Source organism: Stegodyphus dumicola, chromosome 12 (assembly GCF_044657685.1).
Source record: "Stegodyphus dumicola isolate Sdum_Otavi_A_Nest chromosome 12, ASM4465768v1".
NCBI classification, from domain to species: domain Eukaryota; kingdom Metazoa; phylum Arthropoda; class Arachnida; order Araneae; family Eresidae; genus Stegodyphus; species Stegodyphus dumicola.
In genome coordinates, this window is record NC_140779.1 from 40,840,849 (window position 1) to 40,861,392 (window position 20,544).

The window sequence follows — 20,544 nt, forward strand, 5'->3', positions numbered from 1 at the left end:
CAATCGAACTCAACAAATACTAAGTCTTCAGCAAAATTCTTTTCTCTTTATACCTACTACTCATTACATCTTTCAAGCTACATTGTATGTAACTTGAATATAAGCTACAGCTATGTAACTTGAATGGTAATATGAACAAATTAAAATAAAAATGACATTTCCCTTCAAAATTTCCGCAGATACCTTTATATTTAAATATTTCTTTATATTAAGTTCGATTATACTAAGTAAATACAATTCTTTAAAGCAAATTTCATTAAATCCATGTGCTCTATGCGATTTGAATGACAGCTGAATTCTTTACCAAGGTGATTCATTAAAACATCAGCTAACATAAAATGAACGAAAGAATTTTAGAATCAAAAAAAGTTACATAAAAATAAAGAACTACTCACGTTCCACCAAGGGCGGGAAAATGCGGAAAAACGGGTGGGAAATTTGGAATCGTCGCTGGAGGCTGTATGCGACCTATGATGAAAAACACAATAATAAGAAAGTTTTAAAAAATATAATGAACTAAATATGATAAAAACGAAAATGAAACAGCAATAAAAGAAAGACATTTCATTCCGTAGGAATGAAGACATAAAACCACTTTTAATACTGGAAAAATGTATAATTATTCTCCAACTTTTGGAATTTTGATTGGATTTTTTTTTTTTAACTATGTTCATTAACTCATGACTTCAGGCTGGAATTTTAAACGCCGGTTGCATATATGAAATACCTTATTTGCATAAAACAGTTTCCACCGGTTCGTTTTTCTTTCCTTCTCTGTTTTTTTAATATTTATGATTCGAAGTTTAGAAAAGAATAATAATAAAAAAAATAATCTCTCGGTCTTAACGATATTTTAAGAAGTGAGTCGTTTCTTTCAATTTGAATAACATTATACCGACGTCAAAATTTCGCATTTTATTTGCATGGAAATGAACTTATATGAAGTTTGGGTTTGTTCCACAGGACAGGTTTCGAAAAGAAGGAGATTAAAAAAAGGCGTAATGGTTGTGGTTGGGGCTTAAGAGATTTACAGCAAGCAAATAAGCAGACACGCTGTTGTGGTATTAAAAAAATGTAATGATATTACAGCTTTATTTTTTAAAGCTAGGGAATTGTGGGAAAGTAAAAGCAGCAGAATAAAGTCCCCCCCCCCTCCCCAGCTTTTCTGTGGCATTTTAGAAGACGAAATATACAGTACCGGCAAACGATATTTTCTATCAGTACAAAAATCATTCAGAATAGTTCCTAAGGTCTGATTAAAGTAATAAATTAAGATTATTTTCATCATTGCTTTAGAGCTTCCAGAAATTTAGTTTCCGACATTTTATGAATTAAAAAAAATATGAATTTAAGATTTCATATTACGCCTCAAGGAGCGTTTTTATCATTTACACACACATGCACATTTCGAGAGCATTCGGGTTAATGTTCTTTTGGACGAAAAATATTTAAAAACAGCATATCTTTAAAATTTCAGATAAGGGGTCTCGCGCACTGGAGATAAAAATATTTTGTTTCTGTACAGTGTTGCCACTGTTCGCTTTGAAATCGTTAATTTTTTTTTTATCAAACATTTGTTAAAGTTTTACAAAATACGAAATACACAATAAAAGAAATTCCAAATTCGGGGCTTCCAGGTGTTCATATTCGGATGGAGGAATACGCTATTCAAAATTGGATAGCTCTAGGTACCGTTGTTTTTTCACGTGCATGCGAAAAACGTGCATACCTTTATGCAAATCCTTCATTATTTAATTTCTTTAAATATAATACAATGCAATAATATTCGGTGGCAACAATTTGAAAAGTGATCCAAACTTTTATAGTGATTAAACGCAAAATCCCGTTTTGAGAATAATAGGCCTCCTGGGCTAAAAAAAAAAAATATTTATTTCCCCAGTTTAGAACTGATTTTTTCTTGTTCAGTATGAGCGTTTAAGCAGTATTTCCTGCGTGTTAATTGGTAATTTAGGTCTACATATTACTTACCGTTTCGAGAAAAATGGCTCTTCATTACCGCGGTCAAAATTCGATATTAGAATAAATAAGTGGCTAGCGAAGGCTGATTGCTAGTTGGAATTCCAATGTGAGAGTTCAAATTTTGTTGAAGGTTTGGTTGTTTGATTATATCATTTCTTCCTATGTCGAGCGAAATATCGTTTTTCCCGTTGTGATGCACCTTGAATAATGCTTTCGGTGACAAGACGACTAAATGACCAGACACTTCTTCAGGAGAAAGTGCAAGGTCCTTTGGGGTCGAGGAAGGGGAAGCAAACCATTCAAGTACCATGCGTTTCATATATGCCTAAATACAGTGAAAATCCTTTAACACGAAACTGAGGGGACTGAAATATTTGTTCGTGTTAATGCATGTATTTTATTAAATACGCCCCAAGGCTAGTACGTAATAATATATATAAAAATATATATTATCACAATATATATTATCACGTGTGATATATATTATCACGTTAAGATGTGAAACTAATTCTCTTTCATTTCACACCCCGCTTAAATCTCGCCTGTGAGGCCGGTGTTTTCCGTATTTTGTTCATTCCCAAAAGGGTATCTTTTCGTGTTAAACGATTTTCATTTCGTATTAAGAGAAACAAAACGCATGAAAATATATAGTAGTTTGTCGGGACAATTGTATTATTTCGTGTTAACCAATATTTAGTCTTAAGCGTTATCGCGTTTCACTGTATTCGTATGCCAAAGGTAAAACGCATGGTTCTTGAAATGGTGCATACAGGTTTTAACTTTTATTTCCTTAACTACTAATTTTAGACCTGTATCTCCAGTTATAAATATTTCTCAAAACTAAGAAAGGAATTTTATGAAAACAATTCCAATTCTATGATAGGACGGCTTCTGTAATTACTATAAAACCTAACTAATCTTATGACAAAGATTCAAAGAAGAATAGTAAACGATGACCGAGCGGATAAGTCTGCTGAATACTGATATTCAGGGGTAGATTATGAAGTAGGACGTTCGCCTGAGTTCTTTTTTTTCGGGGGGAGGGGCTTATCGTAAAGTACATTGTAATTTTTAAAAAATTATGACGAAAGCATTATCCCCGGCGACTGCGACTTACATAAATCTGTTCAGCTAGTAATTACAGTACCCAGGTTTAATTAAAAACATGGTACACCCGGTTTAAATCGGCTGGCTACTTAACGCGTTTTCTACAAGTATATATATAAACCACTTTTGCGTAGAAAGTTTTCCTCAGAGATACTCCTCTCCTTACGCATATAGTCTTTCCATGCTGTGCCGTACTCAGTTAAGAAACGAATCCAAAGAAAAATACTGAGTTAAATAAGTTAAATGGGGGAGGGGAATGAAAGCTTTCAGATTTTATATTACACCCAAAAGGGCGTTTTTTTAACGTTTTGTGTGTTACCTTTATTTATTAAATATCATATTCTTCGCACTTCGAATTAAATCACATAAAATTCAATTCAAATCACATACAATTCAATTCAACAGCAATATCATAAAATATTTAAAAACAGCATATCTTTAGAATTTCCGATGGTCCGCTGGAGATAAAAACTGTTTTTCCGTACAGTGTTACCATTTCTCGCTTTGAAATCGTTGAATTTCTTAATACAAAATTAGCTAAAGTTTTACAAAATTTGAAATAGATAAGATAATAAAACAAATTAAAAATTCGGGTTTCCAAGCGCCCATGTTCGATTAGAGGAATACGTTATTCAAAATTTGATGTCTCTAGGTACCGTTGTTTTTTCACAATGCGAGCAACATTCATGCAAAATCTTCATTTTTTAGTTTCTTTAAATTAAATATATACCAATAATATTTGGTATTAACAGTTTGAAAATTGAACTAACGCAGAAAATGAAGCGACGCAAAATGTCGTTTAGACACTAACAGCCCTTTGGGTCTAACGTTCTCTTGCTGCTAAAAAATCCGTAATTTATCTTCTAATACGCCCGAAAGTATCTGCGAGGAATTTAACGATTTAGTTCACATTTTATTGTTATTAGCGATATCTTTCGACTAGATTTAGGATGCAACTACGAAACACATTTGTTCATTTCGGGAAATAATTTTTCTGTATTGAGTAAAATAATGTTAGTTATTAAACTTATACCCCGAGCGTAAAAATTACTGTTAGCATTCTGTACACTACTATATTTCTCTATACGAATTTGATACATAAAGGTATGAGTTACGCGTTTAAAACATTAAAGCATTATGAATTTTGTAAGAAATAGAATTTCGACTCCACAGTTAAGACTTTATAGTTAACTAATCTATATTAAATAATTACCCATCTTAAATTAAATATAAATGTTATTTATCACTATATGAAATATCCGACGTTGCCGGGCTTTGGGCAGAGTGAAGAGGTTTCGTTTAGGGAGATGTAGTTATTTTTTGAAATTCCAGTTAGTCAGTGAATGTTCTTCTAATTTAATTTAAGCTGAATTTGCAAAATTTTATTAAAAACGAATGAAACTGTAGAATAGTCTAGAATTAATTAAGGCGCCATGTAATGATTTCAGAAAGAACTGAATTTCTTTTGCTAAAAATTATCTTTTTCCGGAAGTGAACACACGAATCCTTACTATTAAGAAAAAGAAAGAAGAAAAGTGAGCATTGATATGATGAATTGAAAAAAGACTGAAAAAAAAAAAAAAAAATGTAAGTCAACATTTAACACTACATTGGAAATTCTAAACATATGCTGTTATGCTGCTTTTAAAATTTTTGTAATTTTGCTGTTGAATTGTACATGGCATAAGTGTGAAGGAAATGATGCTTAAAAACACTTACCAGTTCCTTTTTTCCATCATATTATGACAAAAAATAAGCATATTTTTATAAACATTTTTATGGAGAAATTCATTAAATAAACCCAAATCGGCAGTCAGAATTATTAAAAGTGTTGAATTTATTGATTTATGCTAAATTTTATTTTCATCGTAAAAAGCACATTTTCCCTTAAAGTTGGCTTTTTTTCGAACAAGTAAGCGAACTGGAAAGAACACTTTACAAAAATAGATGTCAGAATTTAAAATGTTTTATTGTTATTACATATCTGTTCGAGTCCAAAGAAGAATTATTAATATAAAGAAAGAAGGATTATTAATATTGTTACGTTTTTCTCTTCTCTGACACCAGTTATTACGTTATTTTCTTCCTTCACGTTCGTATGGGGTTCGTGTGGATTTGGAGTGAATAACGACGACACTTGATGAAGTATCGAAACACACTTTACTAGCCAGGATTGTCAGGACAGCTCCAAAACACGTTTTACAGTCGTCGATGAACTACTATAAACACGCTGACACGATCAGCGACACAGCCATCAGGTTATCAGGCTATCACGGTGGAGACAGCTTCACTGCAAAGCACCAGAGTACAGCTTTCGACTCTCCTTCTTCGTTCTCGGAACTCCACGTACTCTCGAGACTCTCGACGCCACAACTCGCGATGCACTCGACGACACACAGAGCACGGCTCCCGACTCTTCGGTTCAGTCGTTTCAGGAGCTCAACACGCTCTCTCGACGATGCACTAACCGCGATACCCTAAGAGGCTCCTTCGGTGAACTCAACGACCCACTCGGCACTCGCTGCCTGGCTGTCAACTCGATCGACTCCTCAGAGATTGACTCGCTAGAAGAGACACCAACTCGATACTATCTCGCACTCGCACTCTTGACGAGGCACTCTCCCGATACTCTCTCGACGAAGCAGACACTAACTGACTGCGGACCAGTAGGGTTTATGTAGCTTTTGGCTTGTGTTCGAGAACATTCTGGGCTAAACCGGTAAGAATTCGTTCCAGAAAGTTCTCCATCCGTCCATGGTATATCGCCAATTTTATCGCCAAATGTGGCAACCCTGCCTTCCCTTGAAATTTTATGGCAACTCTAAAACTGCTTTACGAGGAAGCCATCTTACCGCGCCTGTACATTTCGTAACAATATCAAGTTCACAAAAGTTCCGAATTTGCGTTCGATTATCTATACGTTCCGTTTCTTCATCACTAGAGAAGTCAGACAACAAAATGTCATTATTTCCAGAATCATTTAGTGAAATTTCAGATTGACTATCTGAGTCAATATTTCAGAGTTATCTTCAGTTATAAGCTGCTCATTATGATTCATTTCTTCTTTTATTTTAGCTCTAAATTCAAAAGAAATAGTATTCGCAGTAGCCGGAATACCGAGCTAGTGAAAAGAAATTTTGCGCCTTTACTTGCATAAAAGAATTCAGTAAAACCTAACCTTGAAACCCAGTTGCTTTGCAATTCTAACTTTACTGGATTACTAGCACCATCTGTTAGAAACATTACACACTAAACAAGGAAAAAATTCGGGCAAATCAGTGTATTAGTCTAGAAAAAAATGTTGCCCGAGCGCCGCTCGGGAAAATCAAAGAAGTGCCATTTCCAAATACTCGAACGGCATTCGGGCAGAACTGGGAAGTGGTTAATAATAAAGCTAAAAAGACAAAAAATGGGTTAGCAGGATTGAGTGCAAGAGCAGACAGGTAGACTGCGAGCTCAATGAGTGAGTAAAAAACCTTAACAAACACTTTGGAACAACAGTTAAAATCGAAACCTTCCAAAATGTTTTTCCTCCTCTTTGCATAGAAATGATTGTATACTTTTTTAATATTATTTTCCCCTTTTCTAAAACACCTTTTTATATCCCTTCGCAAAGAAGACAAAAAAAAAAAAAAAAAAAAAAAAAAGTGCTTTTAAAACGTGCTTTTTTTAATCATGCTTTTAAAATTGATTTCTTTTTCAATTGAATGTTAATTGTATTTAACAGTAATTATTTTATTTTTATCAGATTTGGTTTCATTAATAAATACTACTTTTATTTATGAAATAAATAATTTATTGAAAGTAATATCAATAAATATTACTTTTATTTCATGAAATAAATAATTTATTGAAAAGTAATATAAATAAATATTACTTTTATTAGTCCAAAGGGATTTGAATCCCGAAGGACTATTAGTTTCGTTTTGGCATTTTGCGTCGGACTCATAAATGTCAGTTCACTTTTCAAACTGTTGCCACAAAATGTTAGAGTCCTGCATTATATTTGAAGAAATTAAATAATGAAAAATCTGCATAAATGTATGTATATTTCTCGTATTGTGATAAAACAACGGTACATAGAGTCATCGAATTTTGAATAACGTAATCCTCCAACGAATATGAGCATGTGGAAGACCAAATTTGAAATTTGAAATTTGTTTTATGATCGATTTCCTATTTTTTAAAACTTTGACGAATTTTTGATTAACAAACTCAAGGATTTCAAAGCGAGCAATGGCAACGTTGTGCAGAAAAAAACATTTTTATCTCCAGCGCGTGAGTCTCTGTACCGGAAATTCTAAAGATATGCTCGTTTTAAAACTATTTTACGATATTGCTGTTGCACTGGATCTTATGGTTTAAGTGCGAGGAACATGATATTTAATAAAGAAAGGTAACACACAAAATGTTAAAAAACGCCCCTTTGGACGTAATTTAAAATCTGAAACATTTCAGATTTTTTTTTATTTATATATTATATTTATTTATTTTTATATTTATTACCATCGTTTTGCATTTCGAGAAAGCTTCATTATAAGAAAAGAAACTGAAGTCAGTTTTCAGAAATCATGTTAAATGTAAAAAAGTACATTTTTTACATCTTGTACGAAGTAAAGGAAGTATTTTAATAGCGAAAAATTTCGGGTACCATATTTCAACAAAAATATCCATTTAGACCGCTCTCGAACAATGTTTTTGCGCGACATCTGTATGTAAGAACAAAATAAAGGACTCTTTTCCCCGAAGCGGATTGTAAAGTGCATTTAAAATAGATTTAGAAGAGATTCTTTTTTTTTTTTTTTTTAAACCTACGTATGCATGTATTTCGCATAATTCAAAAACGAATAGCCTCAGAACATTGAAATGTTGTATATGGGACTGCTATAACACGCAGTTGTGCACCTCCCATTTAGGCTGCAATCTGCCTCACCAAAATTTACAAAGTTTAAGCTAGTAGGTCCTCCCATAAAATCTTGTATATTTTTACTAATAGCAAATCGCTATTTATTTTATTTTGTACATCGGCATTACCAATCCGTTATCTATAGTTTTTATTACACCTTAATGTATTTCTTCAAGCGGACGCGTCGGGAAATTGGAACAGAGAATTGAGACTAAAGATTTTTGCAAAGTTTTTTTCAATTAATTTATAAAATGTGTTTCGTATACAGTTTCAATTGTCTGTTTCGGCGAAACGGGATATGGTAGCTTGATTCGAAAATCATTAAAAATAATTTTCCCTGAAGAGCCAGAATGAGATTCGAATTAGGCTAATCTACCCTTTACCGCTTCTTAGTTTTTATATTTTTGCTTAAATCATTTGTCCCGCTTTAATTCTAATGTTTAAAATATGACTTACTTTGATTAGCATATTGCTTTCAATTAGTATTGAATTTTATTTGTAAATATTCAAGTGTTTGTATTGTTTATTTTATCTTTATAACACTTTTCATTGCACATTATTTTACTTATGTTAATATTTTCACGGAACCACAGTATCTAAGGAACTTTTTAGCGTACGAACTAGGAATTTTCTTTTAACTTTATATATGTATATATATACATATTATACAAACATTAGGTATTTTTTGGAAGCAGGAAAGATGAAAAATATGGAACACCTTCGCCGGGAATCGAACCACGGACCTCTGGAATACGCGCCCAGGGTGCAGACCACCACACCACGAAGGCACGCCAAGAAGGCGGTAGATATACCTTATAATATATGCACCCACTTTGTTACCAGCTCGATAACGTCAGTTTCTTTATTCTTACATGTGTGTAAATAGTTCACTTTTTTTTTCCTTTAAAAGTGACTGAATTATGTTGCTCTTATGTTTCGGTTAAGGTTTTTATGTCTTTAGTTAATCTGCAAGCGATAGTTTTAGAATCATCAACAATTTAAAAGTTGTTTAAGTACTACTAAGCCCAAAGAAGCCTCCATTTTTTTTTACATTTGAAATTTTTTGTAGAATAGTGCATTAAGTCAGTTTCTGCACCAACTTAAGTGTCTTTTTGCCGAGGGGGGGGGAAAAAGAGAAAAGGAAAAAATATTTAAAAAATTTTATATTATTTCTTTACCGTGAATGATACTGAATGAAACAGGTTAAAACATAACCTCATGTCCACGTTTATTGCTCTGTATTCTGCTACACCCTTTCACACTGGCAGCTCTTTTATTTAGGCAACTCCACAGAAGGAAAAGTAAAGTTGTGAGCGCAATCTAAATAACTAATCAAAATAACACAATTAATCCCCAAGTTTTGACTTTCAAATTAATACAACTGAATTGAAAACTCAAAACATCAGCAAAATTGCCTAAATCATGTTTTCAGTGTATTTAAATGTCGTGAAGTTTCAACATATATCAAACTTCTCAAATTTACTAGAATATCATCTGTAATTACCTTCATACGATATTCCATTTACTTTTAGTCAGACATAATTCATACTCAGAAAAAAGAAAGTTCTTTTGAATTTACGACACTAAAATGTAATTGGAAGAAATTTTCTAAATAAACTTCGCTAAAAGTTAATTTAACAAGAATCTCTGGTATGTTGGTTGCTATAAATAGAAGTAAAATTCCGATCTAAACATTATGATTATTATTATTAGATGAGACACAATGCCAGAGATGAAAATTAGCGAATTCTATTTAATTGATGGCAATTATGGTTGAAAGCGAGAAGAAACTGGTAGCATCGAAATCATTATGATGGAATTTTAAAGAATTCTAGATTCCGAGAATAAAATACAAAAAAGCAATTAACCGAAGGAAAAAAAAAAAAAGCCTTGTACTAATTAACGAAACAAAAAAAGGAAAAACTGATTCTAAAATTTAAAGAAAGGAACCGAAAAAGCTCTAAATCAGATAATCCTGTCATTTTTACTGCAAATGGCCTCTTCTAGCTGATAATTCATTTCAGAGCCACCTCGTAGCAAAATAGCGAAACAAAAAGGGGAGGGGGGTCACAATGGGCATGTAAATTTGTTCTGAAGTTTTAAATGAATTCTGCGTCATTAATAAACGCATTAAAGATAATTATAAATCTTTACATGTATCGATTATATTACAATATATTTTATGATTTTTACTTCCTTGTACGAAGTAAAAAGGAAGTATTGTAATCGCGAAAAGTTTCAGGCAGCATATTTCAACGAAAATATCCATTTTGACCGCTATCGAATGCAATTTAACGATGTTTTTGCGTGATATCTGTTCGTAAGGGCAGAATAAAATACTCTTTTCCTTCAAAAAAAATCATAAAACTGCTTTAAAATTAATTCTGAAGAGAATTTTTCGTGGCGTCTGTACGAACGTATGTACATACGTACGTATCTCGCATCACTCAAAAACGAGTAGCCTCAGAACGTTGAAATTTTGTATATAGGACTGCTATAACATGTAGATGTGCACCTCGTATTTTGGTTGCAATCGGCCGCATAAATATATTTATATATATATCTACTCTGTTACGCGGCTCAGTCATCTCAGTTTCTTTACTCTTATATCTTTGTAAATTGTACATTTTTTGCTTTAAAAATGATTGAATTATGTTGTTTTTATCTTCCGGTTAAGGATTTTAGGCCTTTAGTAAATCTGTGTGCAATATTTTTAGAATTATCAGCAATTTTAAAGTTGTTTAATTGCCGCTAAGCCTGTTTTAATGGCGGCCATTGATGTTTACATTTGAAACAGGAGACTAGTGGATTTGTTGCCAATCTAGAAAAACTTAGCTTCGCAACAACAAAGATAACGCCTTAATTTATTATTGCCAATTAAATCATGCTTTATTCTTTCTGGAATTTTTCTAGGAAATAAGTGTTTAAGATTTACTTCGTAATTTTTAATATAGATATTTTGAGTTTTTATGTATTTTTGCCTTCTCGCGAAGTAAGAACTGAATTAATTGAATGAGAAATACTCAGTCGTCTGTGAAAAACTGTTTCTTTTTTGTTTTATTTGCTTAATTTCTTTTATACATAGCTCTAGCTTTATTATAGTATTTGAATAGAACATGTGGCAACGATTAGATAATTCTTTAAATGATATACATTTTGTGCATTCTGAGTTATAATATGAACGAAATATAATACTGTTAAGTAAACCTAGCGCCAGAGTGTCGCTATGGTAAACAAAGTGAATTTTAAAGAATGCATTTATTCTATTGTGGTTTATGCGCTGTCGGCGAAGTAGGTTTAATTCAATCTAATAAGTTTAAATAAAATGCAAGAAAAAATGTGTATAATTTAATATTCCGTATAAGGAAGTCATGTGGTGTACACATCAGATTTTTTTATGTTAAAAGTGCTTTAAAAATAATACAAGAGTCGCAAAAATGATATCATTACTGTAAAATTAAAGTATGGTTCCTCCCATGTTTTCCACGTTGAAAAACATTTCGTTCGCGAACTATTGGAAAACAGGACATCAATAGTTTCTCAAATGTACTATTTTTTTTTTATAATTAACAACTTATTTTACTTAGTAATTAGCTTTCGGATATATGAAAAAAAAATTACTTCTTTCGCTTACACTGTATGGCATATCGCAGTTTCTCGTTAATTTTTTTTTTTTTTTTTTTTTTTTTTTTAACTGTGAACCCCTGAGCTGCAGTTAAGTCATATGTTCACATTTTATCATGTGAGGATAACTATGTAAAATTAAAGCAGTTTTTAGAGACTGGATTGGATTATTTGGATCACAACAAAGTAAGTACACGAGGACTTTATGGCTAAGGAAAGGGATACCTTCGTGGAGAGGTTCTGGAAAGAAATTGAGTCGCATTTACATGTAGAAAACCACGAAAAGTCCCATGTAGCAAATCAGAATTTGAATTCGCGTCACACTGGTAGTATTCAGTGATTTTGTAGCTCAACCGTTGGGGAGTTGAAAACAAGTCTTGGACTTTTCGTAACCGGAATATATGAGCTATAATTAAAGGGGAAAAAAGGGGAATGAAATACGTCCCCACATAAAAAGAGTTTTTGTAACTCTCCTCCCTCAAATAGGATCTTATAGAAGAGAGAGAATCTAATTCATTAAACCTAACAATAAATGCTAGATATCTATTAAAATTTTTAATTCAAAGGGGCAGTTTGCCCAGAAGGACTATTCATTTCGTTTTGGCATTTTGAGTTTATTCATTACAAGCGTTGTTTCACTTTTCAAATTGTTGCCACCAAATATTATCGCCCTGTGTTATATTTAAAGAAATTAAATAATGAAGAATATGCATAAATACATGTATGTCTTTCGCACTGTGATAAAACGACGGTACCTAGAGCCATTAAATTTTTAATATCGTATATAAATATAATATATATATAAAATATATTTTTATATCGAGACTGTGTATCGGAAATTCTAAAGATATGTTCCTTTTAAAATTATTTTGCGATATTGCTGTTGAACTGAATTATGCGAAGAACATGATATTTAATAAATAAAGGTAACACAGAAAATGTTAAAAAACCGCTCCTTTGGACGTAATTTAAAATCTGAAACCTTTCAGATTTTTTTTTTTTGTTGTATTGTTTTTATTTTTGATTAATAATATTAGATCAACACTAAGTGTTTTTTTAACGATAATGAGGAAAACCTTTTAAGCAGGTTATCTTGCTGTCCTCAAAACAGTGCCTTTGCTTATTATTTATAGTCTAAAAATGTAATAGTTATTATTAATTTGAGTAAAACATTCAAATGTTAACTCTGCGCTGTATATTGCTTAAGAATCTTCTAATTTATAAATTTTTAGTGATAAGATAGGTAATTATAGGAAAGTTGATTACAATTTATCAGGAAAAAGTTTGATTTAAAAAACAATCACAGCAATAGAATAAAAATCCCTCTTTTTGTATTGCTTACCTCAACGGATAGCGAATGTGGATTTAAACAGACAATAAGCTTAAAAAAGTAATAAATATAAAAATACTAAAAGGCAGATGTAAAGGCAGCCGTCAATTAAGTGCAAGTTCCTAAAAAAAATGAGGAATAGGATCAATTAACAATTCATTACTAAGTGCAAGATAAATAAAAAATTATAACATCAAAAAGATTCGAAAATACATGCAGACCTTCGGTCGAATTTCTGCTCTTTGACTTTATGCCAAAATGCAGGTTGCCCTTTCCCAAGCCACGGCCTTATGGGCGTGGCATTTGTCCAAGCCCTCTAGAAAGGAAATATTGTTGTTCAAGAATCTCAATGATTCTTAACGATAATTTTAGGAAACATATTTTATTTGAAAACTTGTCTGTTTTAAAATTTCACCAAAAATTTTAATAGAGACCATATCTTTGGATCTTATCAATCTTCAGAAATATCTTAGACAAACTTACAAACATATTTTAAAAGGATTTGTGTCATGAAAGTATAAGCAAACAATATGTCCAAAATTTATTTAATTCATAAATATAAATATTTTATTACATGCAATTGTAGGTGATGCGTATCAGTAGTCTCGTGATATTTAATTTCTAATAAATGGATGGAGTAAATTTAATGAATTTAATGGATTTAGTAGTAAATTTAATGAATTTCTAATAAATGGATGGAGTAAATTTAATGAATCCATTTAAATGGATGGAGGAAACTTTTATTTAATAAAATATTTCTATTTCTTCCAGTTTTAAATTGCGAAAGACAATAAGAAAGTAGAAAGAACATTAAACATACTTCTTATCCATATTTACGAACAAGTTTTAAAATTTTAAAATATATTACACCATAACATCCAGTTTTATATTAATAATCATTATCAGTTTTTACTGGATGATGAACAAAGTATGTAAATTTTCTTGCTTATTTTTATAGTATTTAAAAAAAGATTTTAGTTTCTGTACTGTCCTGTTAAATATTCTGCCTGAAACAGTCATATTAATTCGTTCAATCAAAATATTGTGCATAAAAACAATAATGTTATTTCCGAACAAAATTATCATTTCTTATTACTTATGAAAATATTTATGTTAATTTTCTTTTTCTTTTTTTTTTTTTTTTTTTTTTTTTTTTTTTCGTGCTCTGGGTAAGCATTTTTAAAATTTGTTTCTTTTCAGAAATCCATGAGCGTGTTGAATGGTGAATTCCTTAAAATATTTTAGTTTTCATCAGAGAAATGATTACTTATACCATATATATTATTTGATACCTCAAAATCCACACATAATTTTATCTGCTTCAATTTTATAAACAAGAAGAATACAACTTTACTTCTAAAGCAAACATGTGTAACATGTGTAATTTCACACTTGCTTAACTTCTAAAGAAACCATGTGTTTTTAAAAAATAATAATAAAATTTACCACATTTAAAGCTCTATCATCATAAACATTACAAAGAACGAATTTTGTAAACCGTTTGTAAAGTAATTTTCTTTGCAGTACAGCTCTAAAATTATACTCACCGGCTCTAACTATGAGAATGCCCGTTGATTCTACACGCGGGAGATGACGGGGTTCTCCCGAATCATCATTTGCAGGTTCCTGCCCTCCACTATGGGCCTCACATTTGTAATAGCCTGTGTCATGGATATCTAAATTTGATATCCGAAGTCTTGATCCGACCCGTCCAGGACCAGGATTGTATTTCTTGATCTCTACTCGGCCCTTTTCCTCTTCGACAGGGGCCTCATTCTTATACCATCGAAAATGGACGGGTCCTTGTCCTCGGACATCGCACCGCATTTTCACGCTCTCCCCGCTCTCTCGCGTTACGTTGACCAATGAGCGTTCCAGCCGAAGATCGGTGCGCAAAGGAACAGAAACTTCACCTATAATGAAAGATAGCCAGTTACAATTAATTTCTAAAGTTATAAAATATAAATTAATGATTAAGGAAATTTAGTATACTTGTTGAATGCATTTATTGCTTGTAGTATTAAAAATAGAACATTTTCAATAAAATGTGACATTACACAATGGCATTAAACATAAAAATGCGAAGCACTTGCTTTGACACATTTAACTGTCATATCTTTTGTTGCACTTTCCTGAGAATCATGTGCGATCATGTACGACTTTGCGAATGTGAATCCTCTAGTTACACTTGGTAAGTAAAGTAGGATTCCCTCAAAAGCTTTGGATCACATATACTCTGACGAAAGTCCAGCACTTTGCTCCTTTACCATTACCTTTTCCAACATGCCAACCCTTCCCTTATGTGTTACGTTAAAATTTGTGTTTCAGACGCAAGTTGGAGGAATGTTTTTTTCGGCAATTAATACAATGTGTGCCATTCATAGATATCCACTAGAGACAGCATTTTCTGTGGCACTGAAAAGGGCTCTTTACAGATGGCAGCCGATTTCATCTGACTAGCGATTCCTAACGTCTAAACATTTGGAAGTTTGGAAAGAGAGGAAAACACACAATCGCCTATCCACCACCAATGAAAGACCAGTCTGGATGTAGCACAGGTCTCGTTTGGAAAAGTATAATACTTGATGCCGTTTGATGCATCTCCCAAAAAAGTTCAGTCGCTGGCGATCGCCTACTGTATTAAAGTTTTCCTTTCTTTAGTGCTTCTTTTCCAAGGTGCTGTGGGCTCTAAATTCCTTTTTGTGGACGGTAATACTATAACACTATACCTCATCGTATAGTGGCTGATACTGAGATGCCGCAGAGGAAGATATTCGCCGCATGGATTGACCTGCCTGATTCCCAGACCTAAATCCAACTGAATACATGTAGGACGTAGTAGAACATCTTAGAAAGACTCCTGGCTATCCGCTGCTAGCCACCTGCAACGATTCCTCAGCTGCTATTGACGCTATAAGAAGGATAAGAAATGATGCTTTAAGAGTTCGTTGACGACAAAATGTTGAGAATGATTACACGGTGCACAGTTTACGTAATAAGGGGTGGGAGATTTACTTTAGTTCTTAAAGCATTAAGGCCATTATTAAATAGAAAATGCAAACTTTCATTAAAAGATATGGTAACCTTCCATGAAGTAATTTAAGACTTGCATTAATCTGTGAAAATTCTGTATCTCCCTCTCTACTAGACCGATTGTTGCAATTTAACTTGCGTTTTCCATGGCTCGAAAGCGCGACTTAGGATATATACTATTAGCATTGCTATAACATGGATATCTTGACACAAAATCGGACTTTTCTGAAATAACTTGCCAATTGTTTTCCATATTTCCATTCTACGACTAAAATTATGCCTAGATATTAAATTTTCTACTTTTTGGTAAGAAATTTAAAAATTTATCTTAATTTTTTTTTTCCAGTTTCTACCTTGAATAATTCACTTGGGAAGCTTCTGAATTTACAGCAACCTATTTTCCTTTCCTTTTTTCATTGTACACGAGCGGAAAAAAAGGTCATCGTTCATACTTTCAAACACTTTAACAAAGTGCGTAAACCACATTTGGCGTTATTATCGCTTTTAACAAATATGCCAAACTTAAAAACGCGCCAATATGTAAATTCACGTGTATCTTCGGAAATTCTAAATAAGAAGCTCTAATTTCTTGCAGGTATGCTTACATCTACTTTAAGATGATTGTAAAAATTTTATAGGTTGTAATTAAAAATTATTTTTGACAGATTTTTAAAATAAAATAAATTACACAAAATGGATGAATTTTATTTGGAATGAACTTAAATTTCGAATTCTGGAAAAAGGAATTAAGTAAGTTTAACAAAAAAGAGATATTAATAAATATATATCAAAGTCAATTAACATGGAGGAGCTAAAAGTTTGAGAGCTAATTTTTTAAAAACTACTCGTGCAATTTTAACAAAACTTGGCAGTTTAGCATAATGTGAGTAGTAGAATTGAAACATGGAAAAAAAATGGGTATGTTATTTCAGAAAAAGTCCGATCTTCTGTCAAAATACATGCCAAATACATACATACATGCTTCTGTCAAATACATGCATCGTCACTGAACTCTTCACGTAAAAATTAATAATGTTCCTATATTATATGAAGTAAAGAGAAGAATTTAAGAATCCTCGGCATAAAGTGAATTAAGGATTCGCTTTATGCCACTTATTTTAAATATTTTCTAATTACTTTTACTTAGATATTCGAAATAATCGTCGACATTTTTACGTCACAAGTACAGAGTTTTGATAAGTTTCTTTCGCGAGATATTGAATAAAAAGCAAAAACTTGTTATTAAAAATAAAAAAAGGTAAAAAAAACGGGGGGGGCTAAGAATCAGAAAAACACTTTAGCATCATTTAAATGCCTTTAAAATATAAAGTACTTCACTTTTTAATACCCGTTTTGCTTCTTTAAGATAAAGCATTTTCTCCCTTAATCAGTATATTCTTTCTCTTACCCCATTCTCTGGGGAAGGGCATGAGGGAAGTTGCTATTTCTAAAGTTCTAGGAACACAAAATGAATCGAAATATCGGAAACTTACTCGTACTGTTTTCATCGAATGTAGGCTGTACTTTAACATTTCTAGCATCAGAAGTTAACCTAAAAGAAAAAAGACATATATAAGTAAAAGCACATAAAATGTGTATTCTAAGAAACAAAAATATTTAAACGCTTAAAATATGATAGACAATTACCGTTAATGTCTTTGGAGATAGTTTTCCCCAGTTTTCCCAAGTTAATACTTATTTTTAGAATTCTTACTCTTTTAATTCATGTTTTGATGTCACTCTGATCATATATCTTAATGTCTACGAATTTGGATATACCTACAGTATTTAAATTCTACAGTAACGCTTCAACACATACCGTCTACAATAACACTTTAATAGCCCTTTACCAGCTTTACCTGTTATTAAAAATATATAACAAAGACGGAAATTAGTTAAAAAGTTAATAGTATTTACGTGTATTTAAAATAAAGATAGCTGAAAATTCATTTGCATTTTCAGATAGTTAAAAGTTCAAGGTGTAATTAAAGGGTAACTGTAGGAGAAGAGAGGGGGAAGTTTACTGCTATTTTTTGTATTTAGAGATCGTTTCCTTGGGGAGGCGGTAAGATTATATCAGTGGTCTCCAAAGTGGAGTGCGCGTACATCAGGGGGTACGCAGAGTGACACTTAGGGTTACGCCAAAGAAGTACGCTCACGATCACTTGCGAGCGTATGATCGTACTACGGGTTTTTAGAAAAGGGTTCATTTGAAATTTTTGCATCATTATGTGATTTTACTGCTGCAAATGGAGTAAATGTGCAATAAAAGCAATTTAACGATCTTCCTAGTATTATAACAGTGTTTTAATGGAACATGAAAGTGCAAAAACAGATCATCTTTTAACCTGCAACTCAAAAACAGTTGATTGACACGAGAGAAAGAACAACGTTTCGATCCTATTTTAAAGATAAAATGTCTTTATAATTGGTGGATATAACTGAAAACGAATTTCCAGATTTTATAAGCACTAATTCATTTTGTCCTAGATATCTGTATGAAGTAGCGTTTTCAGCAGGGAAAACAGTTAAAAGGAAATACACAAATAAATTAAAATTAGAAGCAGATCTTTGAATTGCATTAACACAGGGCACAAAACCAGATTATTCCAACATTACTAACGAACACAGTCGCATTGCTTATATAAAATCTATTTCAAAATCTACATCCGTAATTTAATTTAAATGTCTGTATCTTATTTAAAATGGGTAAATAATCAATAATTTGATTTTTGACAACATCTACATACACACGCACATATCTTATATCATCTTATTTTATATTATATGAGGTAAAACCTATAATAATTATTTTCATCTTGGGTACGCGATAAAAAAGTTTGGAGATCGCTGGATTATATCATCCCAGTGCAAAGCCATAAACTGAATTATACGGGGGGTAGACCTGACCGATGGGAGGGAGAAGCATTGCAAAATGAAACTTGTGAAGTGAGCTATAACGTCCGAAGCAGTGGCGTAGCTAAAGGAAGGCGGTCCGCTCTCTGTGGCACTGGGCGATATTTTTCGTATGAAACATATTACAGGGGCTATTCATGTGGATTTTCGGAACAGTTAAAGAAATTGAGATATATTGGCTTTACCAGTAAAGTTTTTACGTTTGGTATATACCCGCCCTCTTACGCAGCTCGGTGAACTCTGCTTTCTCATTCTTATGTGTTGTTAAATCGTGCATTTTTTGCTTTTAAAGTGACAGAATTATGTTGTTCTTATGTTCCGGTTAAGGTTGCTTATCTGGTTAATGTGCATGCAATAGTTGTAGAATTATCAGCAATTTAAAAGTTGCTTAAGTGCTACTAAACCTAACGAAACGGCCTTTGATTACGTTTGAAACTCTTAATAGTACAGTGAATTAAGTCAGCTGGTGCACTAACTTCATTGTCTTTTTGAGCAGCAGGATTTAAATTTTTGTGTACCGAAAATTTTGTCTTTGTACACGTTGGCCGAATTGCTTATTTGGCATATACACATTAATTTTAATTGAAAAAATTAATTTTTTTAATTGTTTCTAACTACATTTGATGTTTTAGGTTTTTCTGTATTTTACAATTTTAGTGAAGATATTTTCAGTTTTTATGTGTTTTCGCCTTCCCGCAAAGTGAGAACTGAATTGATTGAATGAGAAACATATCTCAATGAAATAAGTTTTAAATGAAGAGCAGCAAAAAATATGCATAATTTAAGTAGGCTATACAAGGAAATCTCCTCGTATATACTGTTAGTGTCGATAGAGCATTTTTCCTGTTACCAAAGTTTTGAAATTACGGGACTAAATATATTTAAGTCCCACACTGTCAAGAATAGCACAGTCAAGAATGCCCACATCAGATTGCTTATTATTCGAGACAACATTGTAAGTGTCAGTGTCAATCAAACGCATCTTACGTTCTGAACGAAAAACATTTCAAACTCAATATCATTCAGAGTCACGGAATATAGCTCTCACACATATTTTTTACCCAAAAATTCTCATAATAAAATCATCTCGACAAATTTCAAATTAATGTACATTCCCAATTGCCGTATATTTTAAATAAGTTTATGGAACTTCAAATGAACATTCTAGAACACGAGATAACAAAAACTAAAGCTTTTACGGTGATAAAATAATTTTAAAACATCACAACCTCACAATCTTGCACAATTTATGTTAAGAATGCTTTATTTAATAAAAATTTCTAATACTTGTCGCGAAAAATTTTCGAAGTTAGCAGGTCCAGTTAAATATAATTTTTTCAGCAAATAATATGAAAGAAGCATATATTTCGTTGCTGCTGATTGGTCAGAAAACCAGGAAACAATTAAAATAGAGCACACAAATTATTCTTTTAGCGTTCACTTATTACTAATAATTCGCTTATTATAATTTTAAAGAAAAAGAAACACACGCATGGTGGAAAATGAGTTGTATTGACTGTACCAAAGCAAAAAATGGCTGAAATAATGATCTAATGATGTGAGCTTTTATTCGCTGGGGATGTGGGCGCAGAAAAACAAATTATTAAAAACGAATGAGAGCATATAATTTACTAATGAGATTAACAGG

The 20,544-nt window shown here is 32.2% G+C and overlaps 1 protein-coding gene across 1 annotated transcript in view; it reads right to left on the reverse strand.

The window, feature by feature from the left end:
* The window catches only part of LOC118196595 (tyrosine-protein kinase transmembrane receptor Ror-like), a 421,786-nt gene that overhangs the window by 186,562 nt on the left and 214,680 nt on the right, over positions 1-20,544 (reverse strand). Inside the window, exons 3-5 of the mRNA XM_035368066.2 lie at positions 17,474-17,532; positions 14,495-14,860; positions 396-468 (exon numbers count right to left, since the gene is read on the reverse strand). Of these exons, the coding sequence (XP_035223957.1) occupies positions 396-468; positions 14,495-14,860; positions 17,474-17,532 (498 nt within the window). The remainder of the gene's footprint in view (positions 1-395; positions 469-14,494; positions 14,861-17,473; positions 17,533-20,544) is intronic.